This window comes from Paralichthys olivaceus, chromosome 23 (genome assembly GCF_024713975.1).
Source record: "Paralichthys olivaceus isolate ysfri-2021 chromosome 23, ASM2471397v2, whole genome shotgun sequence".
Taxonomy (NCBI): Eukaryota; Metazoa; Chordata; class Actinopteri; order Pleuronectiformes; family Paralichthyidae; genus Paralichthys; species Paralichthys olivaceus.
In genome coordinates, this window is record NC_091115.1 from 16,867,722 (window position 1) to 16,893,523 (window position 25,802).

At 39.6% G+C, this 25,802-nt stretch overlaps 1 protein-coding gene across 1 annotated transcript in view; it reads right to left on the reverse strand.

Moving 5' to 3' along the window:
* Positions 1-533: 533 nt before the first annotated feature.
* Positions 534-25,802, reverse strand: part of slc41a2b (solute carrier family 41 member 2b) — a 31,332-nt gene continuing 6,063 nt past the window's right edge. Inside the window, exons 7-11 of the mRNA XM_020099841.2 lie at positions 20,479-20,626; positions 19,878-19,957; positions 11,993-12,124; positions 10,376-10,524; positions 534-3,206 (exon numbers count right to left, since the gene is read on the reverse strand). Coding sequence (XP_019955400.2) covers positions 3,021-3,206; positions 10,376-10,524; positions 11,993-12,124; positions 19,878-19,957; positions 20,479-20,626 — 695 coding nt within the window. The 3' untranslated portion in view covers positions 534-3,020. The remainder of the gene's footprint in view (positions 3,207-10,375; positions 10,525-11,992; positions 12,125-19,877; positions 19,958-20,478; positions 20,627-25,802) is intronic.

A 25,802-nucleotide genomic window follows, 5' to 3' on the forward strand; every position in this document is an offset into this window, starting at 1 on the left:
GAAAAGTGATATACTGTCTGTGTGTTGATGCTAGACAATAAGTTGCTTTCATTGAAAGTCTGACAGCAGAATATCCCTCTAGTTAATTTGTAACCATGGTAATAACATGGTGTTTACATAGTTATATTTGAAAATGATGCGTTCAAGGGGGAGAAAATGTTGTATGTGTGCAGCAACGGGTGTCGTCCTTGATTATTTTTTGTTGCCTAAGGATTGTCAATTTTAAAGGTTCAGTGTGTAGAATTTAGTGATACCCAGTGTTGAAGTTGCATGTTGAACACGAATTGCCTGTTTTCCAAGCTCTCTCTCTGATGAGCATTCCCATCGCGTTGTCATGGAGACCACCTGAGAACATAAATCATTCTGGATCATAGACAACCGGCTTTCTTGCACAGAGGGGGGATTTAGGTTTTGACTTTCCTCTCGGCTCAATATTTGAGCTTTCATCTGTTGGACTCGTGTGGTGGGCGCCTTTCTCTTTCAATACAGTACCACCTCAACCCTTCAAGAAAAATAACCTGAAATGAGTTGGATTTTAATTGAAGGATATTTATTTTGACATTACTGGCTCAAAAAAAAAAAAAACAGACAGAAAGTTTCATTCCCAAAGACAAAAAATCTCAACTTTGAACGAATGTATATTGCCAAAGAGAATGTGGGAACTTTTATTTCTATGATATTTTCAAGCCAGAAATTAAAACGGAATGAAACCCTTAAAAAACAGAAGAGTTCTTGTCATACACGTGAAAGTGAGTACAAAAAGATCATCATGTCATTTCACTGTATTACAATGTTTTAGAAAGAAAATTACAATAATGAAAGAGAGGAATACTAAAGAGGCACGTATTGGAGTTAAACAGAGCCACTGACTGTGTCCACACACACACACACACACACAGTGGGCTGCTGAATCACCACAATAAGGGTGTGGTTTGATTTAAGAGTTTATTTATCTCAAGTCATTCCTCCTGTAGCTTCAGGGAGTAATTTAATAATCAGGCTGCTTCATCCGGATCAAATTCTGACGTAAAATTGTGTAATCAGCTTATGTGTATACCATTAAGCTGTTATAAATAAAAATCAGATCGAACTTTACTTGTGTGAACACATGTCGACACCACACACATTTAAACAGCATGTGATTTGTGTACAAATATGAGTCAGAGAGGTGTGTTAACATTTACAGAATGTAACAGGAAGCTAAGAATGCAACGATTAAACACCCTAAAAGACATAACGCACATGTCTGAATGAATGATGGATCAATGAAGACCTCCTCCCCTTAGTTCCTTATTCTAACGCTGTCCCCTGTCACAGGGTCGTCCCCGGACAACCATCCATGTAGAAACAAGAGAAGTTAGTAGTTAGTTACTCCTGGCGTTAGATAAAGGAAACATAAAGGAAAATGCCATTTACGCACACAGAGGGTGGGACGATAAACTGTTCATCTTAAGCCGCTCCTGTCTGATCTGTCATGGAATATTAAATTAAAAAATTTCATTTACATGTCAGCCGAAGTAAAAGTTTTAAAGTTGTATAACTCTGGAGGAGCGTTGTCAAGTCTGAGAAAAGAACTGATGATTTCATCCAGAATGTTTTAGCTTAGGCGTGGAGACCACAAACAGAAGTCTGTATTACAAACTGGTGGGGTGGAGAGTCATAATGTAGTCTAATGAAAGTCTAACAAAGGCAGCAGGGTGGGTGTTCAGTGTATTTGGAGCTTAACCCATGAGAGGGGTCGAAAGTCAGGGTACCTATGACCTTTTAACAACATTGGCTTGATTTTTTATACCTTTTAAGATTTTTTCTTTATTGCTAATGTGTTCTTATTGTTGTGTTGTATTTGTGGCCAGGCCTTCACAGTCCCATAGTTTCATTTAATATGTTTTACTGTTAATAAAATGTTTTTTTGCATTTACCCTAACTCTAGCGTCGTGTGCTCCTTGTGTGTAGCAGTCACAGGGTGGAGTCTACTTTAGTGCGCCTCACCTTTTATGGCTGTTGTGGTTTGAGTTCCGTCTTATTGGTTTTTATTATTCTGTCTTTACTCCCCACACAGGTGAATGTGGGCAAGATGGATTCTCTAATAGAGAAGTGGAATTTAATCATAGGTAACCTGAAACAGGTAATAACATGCACGCGCACACACACAACACACACACACCTTCATCAGATGCTTGTATACCTGTTTGTGGAGAAAGGGTTTTTGGGATGAGAGAACTATATGGAATGTAAACTTTTCGACAACAAACAATTCAAATCTTCCATGAATGGCTTTTCACACAGGGGGACAGCCCCTCTGGTTCGGCAGTCTGGCTGCAAAGATTATTTTGAACTAAACTTAATGAGATTTCCCTTTAATATTATTCATTTCTTTTATCTTTACGATTTATTTCATTCAGTGCCTGTTCCCATGTAAACATCATTCGCTAGATTGAATCTGGAATTAAGTCATTTTACTTGATGGTCCCCAGAGGCAGGTAAGAAATGTGGTGGTGGTGGGAGGGGGGATGTAAAGAAAACATCTGCAGATAAATAAGAACGGACTACTTTTCTTGAACTCCACAGACTTGTGTCCCTTCACTAACACACACACACACACATTCTGTGACACTGTGGGTGGTGAATCCCCACAAGTATTCCTTCCAAATTGTTTTTTAGAAAAAGACCTCTGGCTTATACTTACACATCAACTAGGTTTTCTTAGCTGGTGTCTCCCTGGTCTTCTAAACAAAACCAGCAATATAATATGCATGTGCTTTGGTGCAAATGACAAAGATTTGAATTGCTACTGAAAACAGTCTATAAGGTAAATTTAACGTCTTTAGCGTGTAGAAAAAAAAAAGCCAGGAGCAGAAAATAGTTTCTGAACCATAATGCGGTTAAAGTGAAGTTTCATCCGTTACGGGAAGCGGAGGAATGTGCTGGCGAGTGACAGAGAGCACCCACATTCCCACAAGGCTTAAAGGCATGAGAGGTCAGCTGGCAGGCAGTAGGGTTTCTGTCATGTCGCTGTTGCCTCAGTCACCCACGTCGCTGTCCTGGTCTCCTATGAGCCACAGGAAGTGGAAGCTTAGAGCCAGCAGGGCCGTGCCCAGCAGGTCACCCAGTGCGGTCAGGTATGGGATGGAAAAACTGTCTGGGTCTTTGCCACTCCGCCACATGGAGTGCACCATCCAGTCTGAAATGCACAACAACAGCAACACCTGAAAGAGACAGAGATGGGTCAAAACAAATCAGGGACAAAATATTCATTTAAAGCTTTTGATTGTCTGAGCTTAAGGACAAGTTTGACATAGTTACTGCTAATATTTCAATTCAATTTATTTGTATGGCGCCAAATCATAATATACATTATCACAAGGCACTTTACATAGAAGGTCAAGAATCTTATTTAATATAGAGAAACCCAAAAGTTCCCACATATTTAGATGACGCTCCGTTTGACGGGGGTGTGTTCAGCAGTGCAACCATAGAGCCGCTGCGTGATGACTCGTGCACTGTATTTCTCAGAGGAACGGTACATATTGATTGAGTGGATACAAAGAGTTTTAAGAAACTTAAACTGTGAAATGTAAATCTGAGGCAGCCAACAAAGCGAGCGAGTCTTTTTTATGATCAGCTAAAGGAATAAGAAGTACTCACAGGTTCTCTAGAATCTTATATATGATTGACATGTGACACACAGGGTTATAGCTCGAGTGAAATCAACTTGGGAGAAAAGGATACAGTTCCTGCTGTGATTGGAACAAACTATAACGATATAAGAAGTTACACATATAGCAAAAAGAACAAGAAGGCTGAACGGGCTCCTGATAATAGCTTTAACTGTTGTTCATTGTGTAATAACTGAATATTAAGCAATCGAGACAAACTGTAACACTGAGAACAGATTTAGATATTTTCCATGTGTGTTCCCAGCTACAGAAAGAAACCTGAAATCAAATCAGACATGGGGGGGGGTCACCTCCTGCAACATGTTCACAGAGAGAACAGTTAACAAAAGTATATTTCTACACTTTCTTACATGTGAAAGTCATTGTAACGGTCACCGTTGACAACTGAAACACAGTAACATGAGGTCATTGTGACCTTGACCTCTGACCTCCAGGCACCAAATTCTAATCAGTTCATCTTTGAGTTCAAGTGAAAGACATTCCCTCAAGCTGATCTTAAGATGTCATGTTTGAGAAACACATAAACATACATCGTGAGGCCACCGCGACCTTGACCTTTGACCACCAACATGTAATCAGACATTCCCTCAAGCTGATCTTAAAATATCACGTTCAAGAAAAACATAAAGAAACTTTGTGAGGCCACCTTGACCTTCAGCTACCAAAATCAAGTGAGTTAATCCTTGTGCCAAATGAGAAAGGATTCCTTGATGGCATCCCAGAGATATCCAAAAATGTGCTTTGTGAGGTCCCTGTCACCTTTGACCACCAAAATCAAATCAGTTCATCGAGTACAAGTGAATATTTGTATCAAATTTGAGAAAATTCCATCAAGGTATTCTTGATATATCGCTTTCACAGGTACGTGCGTAAACATAATGACCACTGGCTATCACCGGCACTGAGGCATTAAAATATATGTCCATCCTTTATCTACAAGGTAATATAATATCAATATAAGATCAATTATTAAGATTGCCAACTTTAAAATAATGTATGTGGTTCACATGTCTGTCTTATTTAAAGTTCACCATCATATTAACAACTTAAGCAGATGATATGATGTTTTTGGCTAAATGTCTTCAACTCTACTATATAAAAGCAAGATGGAGGAAGAAAAAGATTTTATTATCAAATGCCACACAGACTGGTATGAACACTGGATGTTTAGTGGATACAAAGAGGAGAAGGAGTAATGGAGCAGCAAACCAACAGACGAGTTAAGATAATGTTATTCATAATTCAACTTTCCACGCATGGAATGAGCAAGAGAACAATAGAAGTCTATTAACTGATAAGGATGAGTGTCATTTAAGGGGGAAATGAGCTGTCCATTGTTGGGATGCAAACATGATAAAAACAAAAAAGTGTTGCATTCAGAAGATATGACATGCTACGAATTCGGGCAAGGATGATGGTATCGAGGAGAAGTGATTATGTGAACATATCATTTACTGTGGAGAACAACACACTGACAAACACACTAACTTGTCATAGTCCTTTCTTTTAATTTGAGGAATTTAATTGCGATGGAATTTCTACACCGGATGTAATCCAGTTAACGACATGCCCGTCCTCTCCTCTACAATGTTGCAAAATCACCTGCATCCAAACTGTAAACTGCAATCATTATATTGGTTTGTTTTTTATAAACACACAGGAAGGGAAAAGAGACTTGTGGGCAAAGTTTCAGACTCTCATTCTTCAAGGGGCCAGGTAATAATAATAATAAATAAACTAATTAGGAGGTTATTAAAGAGAAATCTGTCAATGGAGTAGTTGCAGAATAAGCTCATTAAGAATAAGGCATTAATAAGTGTTTTATAATGACTAATAAAGAGCCAATATGCCTCTAATATCCATGCTAATAAGCAACTAGTTAATGGTTGATATGTGTTCCCTAATATGAAGTGTTACCATGAATTTTATGTCACAAAGCCTTTCTGACACCAGGAACCCTTACAATATACCAGAAATAATTAAATTGCACTAGGAGACGCAAACATACTGTATGTGACCACCAGTTAAGAAGTATAACCAAAGGTTTAAGTGGGGACGGGCCTAGGCTATTAATTCTATTTTTAAATTGTTCAAATTGTTTGACATGGTAGGATTGTTCGACATGTGAATGACTCGCGCTAGGTTTACGGGTGCTAGTTAGTGAGGATTTTTGTTGAACTTTCAAGTTACCGTATTCTTTGGTTAATTACTTAACTGTTAGTTCTCAAAATGTTTGCCGCCGCTGCTTCAGGATTGCGGCAGACACACGTTAGGCATGGTATCCTTGTACCATCTATTACCCTGCTGCATGTCCTCCCACCTCACTCACCCGCCGCAAAATAAATCCTAGAGGAAGCCCTGTATATAAATACATAAATCCAAAGGAGCAGATCCATCACGCTGGCTCTTTACGCTGAACCCGGTGAACAGTGAAAACCCATTGCATTTCATTTTTTTAAATAATGTATTTTTACAGATCGATGGGCAAAAATATCAATTTTTCTCCCTTTATAAGTGTGTAAAAAGTGAGGGCCACAGTACAGTATATACAATAAATCACCTTTTTGTCTGTTTGGCATACTCATGCATTTTTTTAAACACAACCCCTGTTTGAAGCTTTTTCTCTAAGACACTTAATTCCATCTTCTGTTTGCTCATATTTACATCTAACCCCTTATGCCTAAATTAGGTATGGAACCCTGTGCTCAAAGAGACTCTACTGCTACACTGTAGGTATGCATCATCAAAACGTAATTGAATTTAGCTGTACTCTTCTAAATAACTGCTCACTGAAATGCTTGATTTGCAGACCGCGACAAGATATTTAATTTTGTGGATCTGTATTTTATATTGTAGATTAACTTCTACGGAAAGACATGAATGAAATCAGCCGTAAAACCAGCCGGAGTGTTTCTGGACCCGCTCCTATTTTTTCACCTTTGAACTTTTGTTTGGTACTTTATACTTGTTCTTAAGTTTAACTTTAGATTTGTGTAAAGTCATCTACCACTGTATGGTTACACACACTTGGTAAAGTTAACTATAGTATATTTATATTCAACCACATTCTTTCTCTTTTCGGCTCACTGACTATACTGTACGCCTGCTACAGTGAATTTTTATTTTTTACTGAATGACCTTATGAAATTCCACCACGCTACCGATAGCAACAATGTGTCGAGCACAGACAGTATATAAGTATATTGTAAGGTCTGTATATGTTGAATAAATGGATATGAGTTTGGGTTAACCGTTTCTTTCAGTTGGATATTTGAAATGTATTTCTTGGGGTTATAGCAGGCCACTTAATGAAATATATCTTTATTGGTAAAGTGATTATAGTTTTAGATATGCAGTGAGACACTGGGGTCTATAAACAGAATTAACTAATGCTGATGTCTTTCACATTTAAGTATCCAAACTAAGCTTTGTTCCCTCTAATCCAGTGATGAACAATGTAAAAGGGTTTTCTCTCTGCCAGCTGAGGGGTTATGGGAAGAGAATGTCACACCTTGTTAAGCCCCATGACACAAATTGTGATTTGTGAATATGGGCTGTACAAATGAAATTTTATTGATCAATCGATTGATAACCTAAATATCTCTCTTGAAGTATTGAAGTTCCTTGTGAAAGTGTAGATTGTAAATTCCCCACTGAGGCAGATCACCCCACACCCTCATTCTTACCCACACATTTTTGAGCTTTTGTGTTCATTTGAGTTAAACGTAGACAGGATGATAAATCACACAATTTTTGGTAACCACTTTAGAGCTTAGTCCTGGTGAAGAGGCTCACTGAACGTCCAGATACTGCGCAAGGACACTTTGCTCTTAATCCTCAAACATCCAAACACTTTTTATTCCAGCGATAAAGATGCACAGTATCACTCGACAAGATACACACGGGTCCAGAGGTGAGACATTGATATGTAACACTTTGTGGAGGGCTTGCTGTGACAGGCGTTTTGTCCCTTCTGGCATAGCAGCCCAGGATTTAAAATGTCTGTCTAGATTTAGCAGGTATTTAAATCAATTCCAAAGGAATTGCTGTGATTACTGGACTTGATTGTGGGGGTGGCATTTGTCTTTTTGTGGACTTTGTGTGAATTTGACAGTTTTGAGACATGAGGGAATGGTCGAAATCTGTCTTTCACGTAAACTGTGAACATATGGTCCCATTAGAAACCAAGCTAAGCTCACGCTCCTTTAGCAAGCTTTAGCAAGAGTGACAGAATAGGAGATAGTAATGAGTAGTACACATACGCGCTCATAAAAACACAATATCTGTGTAGTTTTCATGTGAGATAGCAACGTGCAGGCTTCAAAATCAAGCTTCTGGGACAATAAAGACCTGTATTGTGCTGAACTTAAATAAATAGGGACAAAAGAGCACTTGTCCTCAATATTTATTAAGTCTAGCATTTATCCATGCTGATAAAAACCAGGCTCAGCATTAGAAAAACCTACAGTTGGTATTTACCTTATATAGTATGCAGCACTTTGCCTGATAATTAGTATCTGATATCTAATCTGGCTGTGCAAATACAATGATGGCAAATTAGTAAAACAGTAAATGAGTATACCATAATAGGTTTGTGGCTATGAGTTAAAATTCAAGCAATCACCCCATGATTTCACAAAATCAGATCAACAAAAAAACGCTCATGAATTATTTTGACATGCAAAATACCTTTTGGTATCACAAACCCTTTAGTAAAATTAAAACACTGACAGGAACATGGTGTTCAATGCACTCAAAAGCAATCTCTTCTCATTAATTATGCATATTAAGTGACAGAGGCTGGATCGTAATATGTTCAACCCTAACAACCCCATGGGTCTGTGTCCCCCAAATGATGCTCTATCTGTGACTGAGACACCCTTAAAGCAGCTCTTCTGGCAACAGACTTAACTGACTTAGAAAGATGCAGCTCTTCCTGTTCCCTGGGAATAATGTTTCATGTCTCCATTAAAGATTTAGGAGCAAAGCAGGAATCAGACTCACGCAAATATACACCAATTAAATTCTTCAAATACCAGACAGAGCACGGCACACCTGAAAAACTGACTGCACTCATCCATTATTCAAGTCGCTCCTTTGTAATTATCTTTACTGAAGCCAAAATCAAAAAGTACAAAAGTCAGATACCTTTGAGAATTTCTGAAAAGCACATTTAAAGAAGTCATGGGATAAACAACCCTGCATCATCTCCTGCACTACAGGGTTAAAAAGGAAGCTCTATCACAGATTCATCTGTCATAGAAACTTCCTACTGACGTGAAAATAATACTGAAAATCAACATCTAGCTTGTAAGGGTGCTCAAATGAATGAGCAATGGCAAGCTTTTATTATGTAGTAACAAACAGGGTGATTCTGTGATGCTCTATACAGGGAACAGGGACGACTACAAACATGTTTGTATAAAAATATACATCTATTTTTCATATGTTCTAATTTTTCCAAGTTAAAGACGTCCTTAAAGTTTTCCTTTTGCCAGTCTAGGTCTACAGCCATAGTTTTTGTTTTTTAACCATGTCTTAACCACACTAGTTTTTTGGTTTGGTAAATTTTAATTCCCGTCCAGACTAACATGCCTGAAAATGCATATCATGTGACCACTAATGTACACTCCATTCGACACAGGAATTGTCCCAGATTTGTTGTAACGCTGAATTTTACTGCTCAACAGCTGTTAACAAACACAACAGGGTCAGCAATGCTTGTAATTGATTAGCGATGTTGTGCTCTACACTGGTAGCCGAGGCTAATGCAGGTTTTCATCTGAGAAGAGCCAGACGGATCAGCTGAGGTGAACTACTGGGAAAGTCCGGGACCCAACCCTTATACTCTAAGAGAGCTGGATACTCAGCTCAAGTTGCATTACCACAAAAAAACATCCCAGACAATTGTAGTTGGATTAATTGCACCCTCTTGTTCTCTATGGAGAACTCGAACATATCAGTGTTTAGCAGGTGGCTTGTAGTTATGTGGTGTACCTCATCACTGCATGCGAATGCAAAGCCAGCGAATAGCCCAAGCAAGACATTATTTCATCAATTAGTCATCATTAAAAGTACACTATAAATCAAACTTAAATACGCCAACATTGCATTATAGTTTCCAGATGGCTCATGCTGGATGAGGGTGTGGTACATGAGGGGTTTGGGGAACTCATTCATGGATTTCATCTACATTCTTCATACTAGCAATGTGTGTGTCCTCAACAAAAGCAGTTTGTTGTAATTTCTGTAAATGATCAATTAACGCAGAAAACCAGGTCATTGCACAGGGTTAGCATACCTCTACTTGCCATTGTTTAAAGGAAATAGGTATTTACACATCCAGCAGTCAAAGTTACAGTGTCACTCATTAGCGTGTGCGCTGAAAACAGCCCGCTGGAAACAAGACTGATGACAGTGATGAATCTGAACCAAACTAAGGGACTGAGGACCAAACAACCACAACAATGAGCTCAAGATGCTGCAAGGTTTCTTAGAGCTGAGGCGAACTACAGGATTAGGTGATCATTTTAAAATACGGATTAGTGCAGCTTTAAACCTGGGTCTGCTGTATTAAGATTCTGGGCTGTGAAAAAGGCCCTTAAGCTTTGATTCTTTTATGTGGAATGATAACAGACTATTTTTCGAAATCTAAACATTCTCACTGGCAGTGACAGTAACGGCCGTTAGGTGCTTACCTGCAGCATAGCAGCAGCCAGGTAGACAGACATAAAGATGGGTGTCAAAGTCGTGTGGCCGCTCTTCATCAGGTGGATGGTGTAGAGGAAGATTAGGTGACCGGGAATCACCAAGAGAAGGAGCACTTGCGCAGACCTGTGATTGGCTCCTGAAAACATACAAAGGATGGACAGAAGGTTGCATGTGAGAGAGGAAAGGAAAGTGTCTTATATAATTGGAGTATTCTCTATAAAAGACAGGATTGAATAGCTTGGTGACAAATCAGCCACCTACTGTCCACAGGGTTCAGAGTCCTGCTGGTTTTTATTCTCCACTTGTAACAATGACATATTAATACCTGGCAGAGCAGGAGGAGACAGCAATTAACTGCCTGGTAGGACCGAGAAAGAGCAGCTGCTAACCAGGAAAAAAAAGCTCAAAAGCACTGTTACAAACTTAAGTTTGAAGGGTATTCATTTAAAGCCTGATTATTCTTGACAGCATGACAAACCCCACTTTTATCATACTTACTTCTGTGGAAGCCGATTAGTTCATCAACAGACAGCGGGTATAAATAATAGCATAATTAAGACCTAAACATAATTCACACCTATCATATCAGAGTTGGACAATGACTTCATTCCTCAATTCTCAATAGCATGAATCTCTAGATGATGCATTAGTGTTTGTTTCATTATTTCCATGACTAAGAAAAGACAATGATGAGCATCGACATCATTAAAAACACATTGTGACTCTATATCAACAAGCTGACAAAAAAAATGAATTAAACGTAGTTTCAACAATTAAACCTTTACCCAAATAACTCTGTTTTTATCGACCAAAGAGGAAGAGATTAAATCAGACAAATGGTATTTCCAAACAAACATCTAAATGTCTGCACTGTAGATTTCTCTTCCTGCACAGTCAAATATTTTTTTCTGGTGATTCTGCACAAAAGCAGTGCAACGTACACTGAAAACTGGCTCCACTTATACACTTCATCTCTATGGCTGCAGATTGGATAACGTGCAGTGAAGGGAAAGGGACATGACACCAACAAAACGTGTTGACATTTGGACCCAATTTAAATGTATTGCTATGAAGAAAAAAAGTGAGTGTGTAATTCTTTTAGAAGAAAAGCACAAACCTGAGGACACACCTTAGAACACCACACAGGAGCTGAGGTAACCTACTATTAAGATGTTAAATAACATTATAGCTTCTCTCAGACATTCCCTGAATGCCGCAGGTCCTCCGTATTTTCTCCCGAGGAGGTGCATGTGTGAACAAAAAAGTCTGAGGCCTCCGCGTATAAAGGATTCACAGCGAGCAAGTGGGGGGTTAATGACACTTCTTACACACAACAGACGCAAAAAGAAAATGTATATGTCCCAGTGAAAAGGCGGTGACACATGTAGAAGACACCAATGAAAAGAGTTTGTGGTGATAAGAACTGACAACAGTGTCTGTTTGTTTTCACAGGTCATGTCTGAAAGACAACTATTGAAGGAAGTGGTCTAATATTATCTATTAGCATCTCCCCCTGAAAGACAGTAGCCCAGTCAGCTGCATAGCTGTTTTACTTGTTGTGTTTGGTGAGTTTAAGTTGTGAGTTCATAAGCTTGCGTACTGACCTGTACCCCAAAATGTGCGGCAGGGGTAGTAGCAACCCTTCGCCTCGTCGGGAACCTCCCCAGGAGCACAGTGGAAATGCAGGTGGGTGGAGATCCTGCTGGACTGAATTGCCACCAGGTTACCCCCGATACCTGGACATGACAGAGAAGGTTACACACAGCAATGTAATAGCACTGCATTGATTTCATCATTAATTGATCTGATGATTGTTTTGTTGGTTAATTGATAGAATATTTAGACTATACAACATCAGAGAGCTGATATTTCCCCACATTTAGAGCTTTGAATGTCTCCTGTTCTTCTTCAATGGTTCAGCTGGGGCATTAGCAGAGAATCTTCCTACCAATTCCACTAATGTCTCCATGTGGAACACATATCTCATGAACTCTTCTAATCTAATCGGCTGAATCTAATTGACTTCACAATTTGCATGTCTGTCATTAATTGCCCAAGGAAGTGCAGTGCAGAGTTTGGTGCAATTTGTAAATTGTCGGACAGACGAAAATCTGAAGTAAAAGATGTCAAGAGAGCCTCTAAGATTTAAGAATGTTTGATTTATAACATGAGAATGAGCTATATTTTCTTCCATTAACAATGGTAGTGATTTTTTTTCTGATATTTGCGAGAAACACCATCATGTCATCTGCCAATCTTATATTCATTTTATATAATGAATACAAAGTGATAAGACCATTGGATATTCCCAGTAACATGCATTTTGGTTCATGTTCTAGATTTGTGGCTAGGATTTGTATTTACTGTCCTATAATGTGCAAGAATCTGTTATTGGTGAGACTAGCTGCCTCTATTTTACACTTTGATACATTCATTGATAAAAAAAAATGGTATAAACAGGTGACCAGCACTCTGTTGCAGTCAGTGGGGGCAGGGATGTCTGCAGACAGAGTTCAACATGTCTTCTTCCTCAGATAAACCCAGCAGTGGTAATTAATTGGGTCGGTTGAGTTGGTTGCTTAACAGACTTCTGAAATAGCTGACATACAATGTATGAAAATATAACACCAGTTCACTTATTTAAACTTATACATGAGCCACACATATGAGCAGTATTCACTTCTATTTTATGAAAAACATTGACAATCTTCCTTGCAGACACACCAGGTAGGATGAAAACAACATTTTCAAACTTCACTCTGCACCATAGACTGTTTAGAAAAAGCTCTGCACACAATGTCCAGCAAATAAACAATAAAATAGTATATTATAGAACTGTTTGTGGAATGAGAAGGAATAATTTTCAAATAGCTCCGGTGCATTACCTCTGCCCATTCTAAGCAGTCAGGCTTCGAACGGGAACCGCTTTAGTCATTTCAATGAAAAATGACCAAACTCTTATTATTCATACAACAATGAATGAAACAATTCAAATTTTTCTTGGGAATTTAAGTCAACTTCACCTTCAGATGGAAATGCTCATAATAATAATAATAATAATAATGCTTCTCTAGGAAATCATAGTGTTATCTGGGTAAGGCAGCTCAAATCTGCAGCCATACAAATGGTGTGGATTTCATTGACTTTATATAATGACATGAATATATAATTCAAACAGTGTTTGTATAACCATATCGATCTGATCACTGGTCACAACATATCCTAAAAATGCGTCGACACAGGATCATTGTAATCTGATGTACCACTACATCACGATGGATCAGTCTGATGTGTGTTATATCTCATGGTGTTACCAGCATCATTTAACCTGATTCAGTGAAGGTAACACTGAAGGACAGTTGACTGAAAAGTCACTGTGTTCTGATGTGGATGTCCTCCAAACAGAGGCTGCACATTTATCTACATACATGTCTCCTGCTGCCTTCATACAGCTGCAGGAACTAAATGACCTGTAGGAGAAACCTTTCATACTGTGTAAAACTGCTGTGGATAAAGGAATCACTCCTGAAATTGCATATTTCCATTTGACGTACATACTGTGTCACTCCTGAAATTCAACTCTGTGTCTTCAGTTAGTTCTTGTTGATAAACTCATCCAGCGCAAAGTCTGAGAAACTTCTTCCACCAAAATGCCAACTCTCTTCTGAGCTCAATCAAATGAATCTCCCATCTGTTTATGCTTTTCCGCCCAAATAAGCACTGTGCACTCAGCATTTGCTTCTAACATATCCCATAGAGGCCCAAAATCAATTTTAAAGTCAGGAAATCAAACTGTTAGAGCACTGCTGTGTTGTTTCATGATATAAATAGTTCAATAATAACAGTTTTTATTATATTCATTCGACTTTCTTTCCTCCCTAATAACTAGAAACCTTTGAGTTTCAGTTCTCAGGCCTCTAAAAATGACTCAACAACTGCCTCAACATTGCTTTGTATTAAGCGGTCTCTAATGTGAGCCAGTGCTGCACTGTTTTTACTGCTGGTTGCTCTGACATTGGAGGTTGACTGGTGGTAATTTGGTCAAAGCCTTTCCTTCACAAACAATACAAAAATAAAATAAATCGATTACTAGATTTTTATTTAAAAGTGAAAATATCCAATGATTTTCCTTGTTTGAGAAGCCATGGCAGTTCTATTTTCATCATGTGATATTTTCGACATCACGCAGACGGGCAGTGATGCGAATGTGGGATACCATCTGTACTGACAAAAGACAGGGCTGCTTTACATTCACAAGCTGCAGCTATTACACCTTCCCTTCAGCAAGTAACACACACACTAACTTCCTGTGTCTTTCATCCTCGTAGTCTGGTGACTCAGCTCTGCAGGAGAGCTCACATACTTGCTGATAAACAACACACAAGTAGAAAGATGGGAATAAAGCAGCACCTTTGTCTGTAAAAAAAAAAAAGTGAGTGAGTGGACCTGAACACTAGAAAAGAGGGGTTTTTATTCAGAATCATAGAAAGTCTTTCATTCAAATCTTTCTGTGCAGCGGGTGAAAACATTTTCCACGTGTCAGCCAACAAAATGGTTGTGTAGTGTAAGCAGGGTTTGGGTTATGTGCCACAGACCCCCCCACCCCGTCTGCCAAACAGGCCAGTTATTGTGGTGGGCTTATTAAATTAGACACTCCCACCACCTCAGGGTGGCATCCACTTATTTCGATCTATTCTAGCTCTTTGTCTGCCTATTGACGCTTTATTAGGGCGTAACAAGCGCTCCCACTGGGAGCATAACTTTGTAATGAGCCTATATACTGGCTCTGCTCTGTCTGACCTCGTCCTATCACCTCACGCTCCTGCCCTCACAATCACAGGGGTTCGCCAAGTACAAGTGTTTCTAGAGTAGCTAAATAGGGTATTGATGATACCAAAGCTGTAAAGTGCTTTGAGTGGTCATCAAAACAAGAAAAGTGCTGCGTAAATACAGACCATTTATATAAACGCAGACCATTTAACCAAACCTGGCAACCTCCCTGTGACTTCAATCCTTCAAGAAGCTGCACACAGACACTACACCTGCACTGTTGTTCACCAAAAATAATAAAAACCTCGGAAATTCCTTCAGATGTCAGTCCCCTAGTGTAAAGTCTGCTGAATTTTTGAAGGGGGCCAATGTGAGAACACAGCAGGAGATCTTCTGCAGGATTCCCTATGAGTGAGAGGGCACGTTGATGATGTTTCTAACACACAAGAGATGCAAAAAGGAATCATAATATCTCAGGATGAAAAGTGGAGCCATAAGACACTGACGAATTTTTGATGGTAAGGGCCCACACCGGTGTCGGTGTGCTGCAAACAGAAACATGCGATGCAGGGGGATTTATATGTTACGCCCTGCCTCTGCCTTCTGCACCACCTCTCAGCTGAACACTCCAGAGATGTTTGTGTTGTTGTGAACACGTCTGAGTGGAGAATCTCCTGCTGCCTCGTGCGTGTATGAAAAGGCAAACTCTGGAGAGAGTCCAGACCCAATTCTCTGGACATCCTCCATCTGAAAACTGCTTTATATTCCACTTTTTTTCTACCCAGCATGACCATCTCTTTGTCATGCTGTGACATATAATTTAGAGCGATATGGATCGCTATCACACAAAAGAACTGTGCAATTTTTTGGCTCTTATTTCTATGTCAAATTATGAAGGGGGTAAGAGCATGCAGGGTGTTCTCGTAACCTCAGCAGGGGGCAGAGGTAGAGTGAAGGAGCTTTGGGGGCATCCTGGCTGATTCAGGTCACCGGGTCTGACAGGAGGAATGAGGATAAGGAGACGAGGAGGCAAGGCTACATGGGGAACAGCAGGGAGTCTGTGCTCCTCTCAGCCGAGCCAGTCAGCCCCGAGGGAGGAGGTGGGCAGTGTCTGTGTGCCACCTCATCTAGTCGTACTCCTTTGCAGGCTTAATTTCATTGTGTTTATTTGAACAGCTCTGACACAAGGATGTGACACAATAAAAGAAGATACAATATAATAAAAGAATAACCTGGAACGAAAACAAGACAGAGAAACCTCGTCTCCAAACAAATAACCAGGGGGGGGAAGAGGAAAGGGCAAATATGCCAAGATGACAAGCAAAAGATTAAAAGACTCAGCTGGAGGAAAAATACAGAACAAGACGCATAACATAACGCAATATCAGATCAGATCGATGGCCTTAATAAGGACACCTGAAATTGCAATAAAAGCACTAACACCATCTCAGAGGTGATATACTGGAGCTAATGAAATGGGCAGAATAAGAACAAGTTTGACAGGAAATTAACTGGCGGACACTTCTTGATTCCAGAAAACCTTTTAAGACCTTATGTATTAATAGAATTTCATCAGACATAGATACCATCCATTGCCAGAGAGCTGGATGAAAAAGCTTAGTGTTGAAATGAAAATAATGGAGGTCAGAGTGGTAAAAAAGAAAACTTTCTCCCAGTGTTTTTCATTTAACCTATCCTCTCTTATCAAGGTCTGCACATCTCCTTTCTAATCCCACCATCGTCTCACCATCTCTGTTCTGTCTGCCCTTTGTTCGCTTGTAGTTTTTATTAGGACATGACCCACCTCGCCTTTCTGTTGACCATGTTTAAAATGGTGTAAATCAGAGATGGAGTGAACATTTGGGCAAACAGAAAATAAGATTTAATCAACATCATACACAGACATACACTTGACATCCTCCCCAGATGTTTTGTGTCCAGGATTCATCTCAGCAGAAAACATATTAGAGTCACAATCTTACACCATCTGATTAAATGTCGCCCATTAATGAAATATAATTAAAATCTCTTCTAAGCGCTGGCAGCCTTGGCTGAGCCTGTTAGTGGGAGATGGAAGCAGGAGGAAATGGAGAAGGACCAGTTTTATGAAGTGCAGACAGATGAACTGCATCCAGCTGCCTAATAGGTAACCTGTATGTACTAATGAACATTTGAAGTCTTTTTATAAGTAACATATTCATCCAGGGACTGTTGACAGGGCACGCTTGCTTCTTCAGGTTTTTACTTTCACATACATTCACACCTGCGAGCTGCACAGCACAAGACAAATAGTCTCAAAAGTGTGTCATCCATCTTGTATAAACACCTTTTCTTGAAGGGTTTAAACCTGCATTAATTAGAAAACTGAGAGGGATAAACCACATACACTTACATCTTCTCTAATTCTTCATTACAGGTGCACACATCCTATGTTATGAATCACATATTAAGAAACTCCTGCATAGTCCAAAACAGATATCTCTCAGATATTCTTTCACTGGTCAACAAAATGAGTTATTTTTCTTCTTTGAGTTTTAATGGTGGTTGGCAAATTACATTATCCATCCAGAGTTTCCCTCATCGTCATCATCACACACTAAAAATTCCTTTCTACAAGCAAAAATTCCTTTGTCACAGGTGCTCAGTTGTTTTGCAGCAAATATGCCTTCATACAGGCTACACAAAAACAACTGGACCGATTTCCTTGAAATTGTGCAAAGGGATTGGGGCATAACTCATGATACAAGCCATATGATTTTGGTGCATATATGGATTAGGGGCAGATCCAGGTTTTTTTTTTCACTTTTTTTAACATTGCGAGTTAGGATTTCTTTTTATCTTTATTGATTTCTCAGATATAATTCATGGATCTTGATTGGGGAAAAAAATCTGTTTATTGGACTGTCTCTTTCTGAGCATGTGCAATTTGTTGCAGATAAAAATAAAAATATGATCTAGCGAATTAAAATGTGGTTTCATAAGGGGACTGTTGGACCCTGGCGGTAGAATACACTCTGGACCTGATCTATGAAAGGCTTGCACTTGTGTAAAACGTGTGCAAACTTGATTTCACCTGCAAAGATGGAAGCTGATCTTCTAATGGTGCGCACTGAGGATTGCGTGCAGAATAACATGCACTGTTCATTTAGTATGTTTGCCTTAATGAATATGCAATATTGGTTGTTTCTACCCGACTGCGCAAAATATTGGGGAGGAGTAGATTCAAATACTTCAAATACAAATTTAGCACATGCACTGTGATTTACAAAGCCTGAAAATAATTGCGGTGGTTGTGACTGTATGTGTATATTTAATACGCTTGAAAGGTGCTAATCGGCACAGTGTTGCACACAGATGGCTGCAGCCAAATAAAACTGAGAATTCACAGCCACTAAAGAACAGAAAATTTACCTCAAGCCTAACTCTACCATGTTTGCACCTGTTGTTATTTACACAATTATTCTTATCATTATTTTTTGTAGATCACCCACAAAACGCCCACCGACCAAACGTGCAATCTGTTATAATGCAAACGTAACTTAGCACTCTTTATTCTGGATCTTAGTAGATCAGGCCCTCTGAGTATACACTCTGTAGTATACACTCTGTAGTATACACTCTGTAGTATACACTCTGTAGTATACACTCTACTGAGTGCCATTCTAGTTACGAAACTGGCGTCTTCTTCAAAGTTGATTTCGGGACCAATCACTAAGCAAGCATGACACTGACACTAAAAAAACTATCGATTCTAAATCATAGACATTCTGCTGACTTGTGAGATCCATTAATATTGGTCTCACTAACTTGTCCTTAAATAGTGGGGGGGGGGGGGGGGGGGGTGTAAACTGTTGGTAGGCTGAAACATTTTCACATGATCACGTTGAACAGGAGACATTTAAACAAAAGAACTCTTCATTCTGAGCTTCAAAGCAAATACCCTCCTCCAAATATAACATTTATGGATGTTTTGTTCACTTTGTGACATTTCAATCAGTCCAATATGTTGAATTACAACAAACCTATCACTTGCGCTATCATGTGTATAAATGTCATTAGTCTTTCTGTTTTGGCTGATGCCTTTGGTAAACAGTGAACTTGAATAAAAGATTTGATAATGGATTTGTTAACTGTGGCGTGTAACAAATCTGGAACTGGATCCATAATGCAACCAGGAATCTTCTACTGAGCTCTCCCATGACTGACTGAACACAGAGCACTGTGTATATCTCTACACTCACATTAAAAAACTATTTCTAAACCATACTCTGATATCTATAGTGCATCTCAGTGCATATAGATTTAAAAACCATGCACGTGGATTTGAAACCGTGGGAAATAATTGGGGTCTGAACAAAATCAGCGATAATGATCATATACTCTTTAACAATTTAACAATGCAGCTTGTATGTGTGTGCAAGATAATGTGAGTGAATGATTCTAGTTGGATCCCCATGTAGAATCCTGAACACAACCCTGTAGCGTTGACTCTTGTGAGTTCTGTGACCTATAGAATCTGGGACAAGTGTTGTTCTTTTAACATATCTGAATCTCTTTTCTAAATCCCCTAGGACTTTAATAAGCTAATAAGCCTCGGCCTAGTCTTTGACCAATCTCCTTGTCGGTTCGTGCCACAGGGGCAAGCAATTGCAAATCAAACAGCGATGCCTCAGAGCCTTTCAGAGTGAAGGAGGAACAAGTGCCAATTCTGTGACTCACCGTTGATGACCGGGGTGTACACCACGATGCCAGCCAAATTCGGGTCAGATACTGTTTTGTCCAGGATGAGTCCTCCAATGCTGCAGAAGACAACATGATTAGCTCATTAACTGGTGTTACTGTGTCTGTGTTAGAGACGCATGGAGAGACACAGAAAGAGGGCATGCAAAAAGAAACCCGACATTGTCTTTATGTAAATGCCTTCCACGATGGATTGGTGTGCATTTCTACACAAGAGCCCACTAAAATGTTCCAGCAGCTGCGAGAGATAAAGTGTGCAATGGAGGATTTTTCAGTTGCTTTCAGCTGCTGTGTCCGGAAACAAACTCTCTTCTATTAAAGCCTGAGAAATATGGTGTCACCTGAGTGTTGAAAGACGGGCGCTACGGGGAATGAGGGAGCAAGACAATCATTCCCTTCCTACTGGCTGTATCTGTACGGCTGCCAGGCTCAAGGGGACCGGGGGTGTATGTGCTGCAATTTGTTTAGGAGATGAGTCATCGAGCGAACCAGACACCATTCACAGATGCAGATTTGCTTTTCCTTCCCCCTTTCAGGACTAAACACACACAAACACGGTTCCAAAGACAAACGCACACACCTGCTGATGACCATGGCAGTGATGACTGGCTCCCATCCGGAGTGGAGCAGGGTGCGGCTGGCCGGGTGCTTGGAGGAGATGACGATCCACAGAGGAGTGAGACACATGAAGAAGGCGCAGACCAGTGACGACACATACGGATAGGAATCTGGTGAAGTAGAGAAGCGTTAACTTTTCCTGTTCCATTTGGGTGGAGGTTTGGAGCCTACTCCAGCGTGTGTTCAGGAAACCACATGGGTGCCGTGCCACTAATGGTATCTGAATCATACGTTTTCTTTCTTTTTTCACACATTTCCACTCTAAGTTCCATTTTTTAAATCTCTTTGCTTTAATCTCTCTCCACAGAGATGAACCCTGACAACACAAGGATGCAAAAAACGCTAAGGACTTTTCAAATTACAATATGAATCACTGCTATCTTTGAAGCAGCTGTGTGAACGCACCCGAGACACATTTGATCATTAGACTTGATCGTTCAGACCACATTAGGAGGCACATGACTGCAGTCTATTACTCACCCTCAGAGTGAAATGAATGAGCCCTGAGCCACATTTAACCGTCAGCTAACTTGATTTCCTCTGACCTGCAACAGTTTCCTTATAAATCAGGCATTTTACAATTCTCAGTGTTTCACATTGATTTATTTATGGCCACCACAACAAAACCAAGCGTAAATCAATCAATCAAATTTTACTTGTGAAGCTCCTATTCATAAATCACAATTTGTCTCATTGGGCTTAACAATAAATATATATATATATTGTTGAGAGAGAGAGATAGATCAAATTGAAATATTCATCAAAAATTATAATTTATAGATGATGGAATACATTTTTCTGTTCCAGACTTCTACTGTGCCCACTCTGGTTTTAAAATAGAGAGTCAAACAAACAGAGGGAAAGTTTATCACATTAATAAAAAACCTGAATACAACAAAAATCCTTTGATTCTGACATAACCAGACAGTGTTCATGCTGCTCAGTAGATCAGAACAAAATAATGACAACTAATAACGAAGCCTCTGATTACCTTAATTAGAAAAATGATCCACACGCTCTTCAATATTTCTCTTGATTATAAATTAACATTTCAGTCGGACTCAGCTTATCACACATTTCTCACATATCACACACTAATTCTCTCCTCTTTAACTTTTTTTTATTTCAATCACATGTTTAAAAGTGTTTGTTCATCGTCAAACAAAAAAGAAAACTCAGTAAAACTATCCCAAAAAAATCCCAACTTATTTCTCTTTATCATTTTTTCATAATTTTGAGTCATGTCATCATCATTTAGGTTTTACTTTGTTAAAAGTAACTTTAACTGGGCAGATATCAGTGTTTTTTCTCATATCATATTTAAAACTTCATCCATGGTTGTGTCGATGTCACTCATAATTAATGCCTCTGTCTCTGTCTTATGAACGCGTTCACAGCTGGATAAGAAAACACAGCGTTAACCGAGACAGTTTCTAATCTACTTTGAGGTTATCACGACAGCCGATGTTAGTTGGAACACGAAACAAGCGTGCATAATAATAGCAATTGTAGTGCAAGTATGCACTTTAATGTGAAAGCAACAGATTGAAAAATAGATAGTAGATATAAATATTTGTTCCGTTTTTAAATAGTGCAAATCCACAGAGGTTTGGCAGTTGAATTAAAGCAAGAAAACACCTGAACTTCATACATTTTCAATGGGGGAAGGAAGTGGAGCAAAGGGGGGAAACACAACACACAGGAAGGTCTGTCTGACCTTCTCTCTATTACCATGCCTCTTTGTTCTGCAATATAATACAAAACAGCTATTTTGAAAGAGTAATTAGGGTTAAGCACCTGCTTTGGCCCCCCCCCCCCAGATGTTTTCAGCACAATCCTGTTCCAGGCACTAAAAAACTGTCATTAGGAAGCAGTCCCAGATTTATTATCTTGTTGGTCTCATAGCTGCAGAGCAGAAAGGGCCTGGTGTTCAGTTTGGGGTTTATGGGCTCGAGCAGACTCTAAGTCCTAAAATAAAAATTGAAGTCAGATATACTGAGGCACACATTTGGGAAGAGGCTGCCAAAAGTCTCCTTTAGCTGGGAAATGGCAAGATGCTTATGAAGGATGAAATGATGGTCTCAATAATGATAAGTAGTTCTAAGCTTAATGGTAGCAGAAGTCCACACAACACCCAGCATGAGTTTGCAAATGTAAAAGTACCAGTGAGAGGAGCAAGATGTTTCTTTGCTCTAGGGAGTCAACAATGAATCCAATGTGGGCTTACACAAGCCTGTCAGGGCTTTTCTAACTGAGATATCCTGTGTGGTAACGAGGCCAGAAACACAAAATTAAATTTTTCTGGGATGCTGCTAAGCAGCTTAGGAGCTGGACAGTTGCCTCAAGAGGTGGTGGAGACCAAACAGAGCTAAAAGAGAGGAAACACTGGACTTGTGTGTCTGCAGGGTGTGCTACCAGACGGCTATTTGCTTGTACATCAGGCAAAACAACTCAATAAGGTAAACATCTGTTGTTGTGTTTACAGCTTATTCTACTTTCCCTAAGTGGCCAAACAAATCTTTTTAAAGCTCTGATGTGTTTGATGCCTTGTTTTTTTTTTTTACCTCTCTTTATTCAAGAGAGTGGTCTTTCAGTTTGAAAGCAGGACCAATTGATTTGATCAGATTTTGTAATCCTCTCATTCAAAACACTGCACTTGCACTCAAACATCCCCAGCTTGTGGTTAGATTTTCTTTGCTCCAGCTTCAGCTCTTGTCGTCGTGCTCGCGCAACTTCTGTGCACGTGGGAGACGTCTGCAGATGAGAGTAGAACCACTTCGTCAAAATTCCCCAACCAACGGCCAATTTAATTCATCATCACTACACCTGACATTCCATTGATTGGGGAATTTCGACACAGAAAAAACAAATCCACACAAAGACAATTACTGTGGATGTTCACAAGCGCTGTCTCTGTTTCTTGGTATTTGTTCTCTATCTCAGGCTTTCATCATTCCTGCTTCTAGTCATTGAGGAGCCCTCTCGCTGAAGCACTCTGTCACAATCCTGTGCATTAGAAGCACTCTATAAATAAACTCCTCTGGACTCCACTTGGCTCCTACAGCTGCTCCGTCTCGCCGGCATCTTATCCTGACTCAGGTGGTCTAAGATCTTAGCTGCATACATAATCATGTGATTTTGATTGATAATTCTGTCAAAATGGAGAGTACAGTGACCATTAGTTCCTATTTAGCCACAGAGTGTTGGAATGACTAGGCTCCAGAACAACCGCGCCACTGTCCAGACAATGACAGAGTCAGTGAGTCTCACTGCCCTGGAAGTGTGTTAAATACATTTCGCTCACAGCAGTCAGCTGTTCTTTTCATAGTGGTGAACATCTCTGTCGTACAGTTAAACTAGCATTAGACATTTTCCAGGGAAAAACTCCTGCCAGTGTTCCCGGAATTAAGTCATACAAGTCTGCACCAAAGTCTGGGTGTGACATGAAATATCTGGTGACTTCAATTCCGTCAAAAAGAGGAGAGAAGGTGGTCTGTGCTGCAGAGTGAGGCAGGAGGGACCTCTGCTGGCTGACTGTGGGAAGTGTATCATACAGAACAACTCACCTCTCATCTTGGTAACATCCTAACCAAACACTGACCAAACTGACCATCGTAGCATTACTTTACTGACTCAACTTTACTACACTCATCAGTCATGCCACATTCTGAGGCAATGGTTCCCAAACTAGAGGTCAGAACGCCTGGTTGGGGGTCACAAGATCCTGAAGGGGGAGTTTTAAGATGATATCTAAACATCAGATACAATTTTAAGAAAATGATTTTAGCTGTTATTATTACAAGGATAAAAAATAGGACCTTCATTTTAAGAAAGAAATGTGGCGTCGGCCTTGTTATTTTCTTTGTCCTCCAGTAAACCATATAGTACGATGAAGGCAGGTGTGCACTTGGTGACATCTATGGAGAGGAGGGCTTATTTTATTTTCTAAATAAATGTACGACCCGTCACATGCCTTCTTTTTCTTTTATTTGCACCACTGCTGTCAGACATGCTTCTGTCTGCTGCACCACCTGATAGCTCTGGAGATTTCTGTAAAAATCTCTATAAAAGTAATTTTTTGTGGACTAGATCAGAGTCAGTAATGTTTGGGAGTCTTAAGTGACTTCAACACTGCTTCTCTTTTAGTTCTGGTCTCATTCATGTTGATACCGACTTTTACAACCCAACCAAAAGCTAGAAGAGCTGCTTCATATGGTTTTAGCAACACACAAGTAACAAAAAGCATCCCAGTACTTGACTGTGCCCGATGGCACAGTATTAAACCACATGACTAGGATGTCGCACTTTGTTACGCTCACTACAAACAAACGCTTTTCAAATCAAATTCAATATTTATACAAAAAAATCTGAATATATGTTGCAAAACAATCAACCTTTCCCACAGACCCATCTACCTCTAGAAGTTAAGTGTTCTCTTTCATGCCACAGAAGAAAATTATTAAGCACTCTGGTATCACTATGTTCACACAGTGGGCCCAAGTGGCACAGATCTGATTTGTTCCCCGATGTGAACCAGATCTGATTGTTTAATGACTGTGAACGGCACAAATCACATGGAATCTGATCTTTTCAAATCAGATTTAGATACAGATCTGATTTGTGACCTCAGTCTGAACAGCCATGTCACCTGTGTCGGAATTCAATACAACTTTTATGAAGCTCTAGATCGACACTGCTCATAATTTTTTGAAGTGGCGGACGGGAGTCACCCAGCGAAAACAAACATGGTATAAAGCTTCAACGGAGGTTGTCAGTGGAGGGAAAGTGATGTCTTAGAACTCACACGCACTTAGATAACACTTCTGTACAAGCAAAACTTGAAGGGTCGTATCGTAACTAGTCTGTATGAATGCATATCAAGGGAGATATTATACTGTAAACGCACCTGCAATTCACATCAGGGTCATGACCAGTTAACATTGGAGTCTGATACTGGACACAATTTAAAAGATAATGTGAACAGCTACACACAAAAAATCTGAATTGAGCACCAACTCCAGTGTCCCTTTTAGGATTTTCATTCTCAGCGTTACGCAAATTGGTCTATAAGTATCTTTTTCGCATCTGATCACTTCTTTGCATTGACTTTATATGTACTTTCATTGTGCGAAAAATTTGGGTTGCATTTGGTGTTAAAGCAGCACATAACTGAATATTGAATTAATGAATATTTATATATTCCTGGATAAGGGGGGAGTCTCCTGCAAAAATGAGAGCAAAAAGAATGCTGTGTGGTGTGATAATCTGTTGGAAGAACTTCTCTCC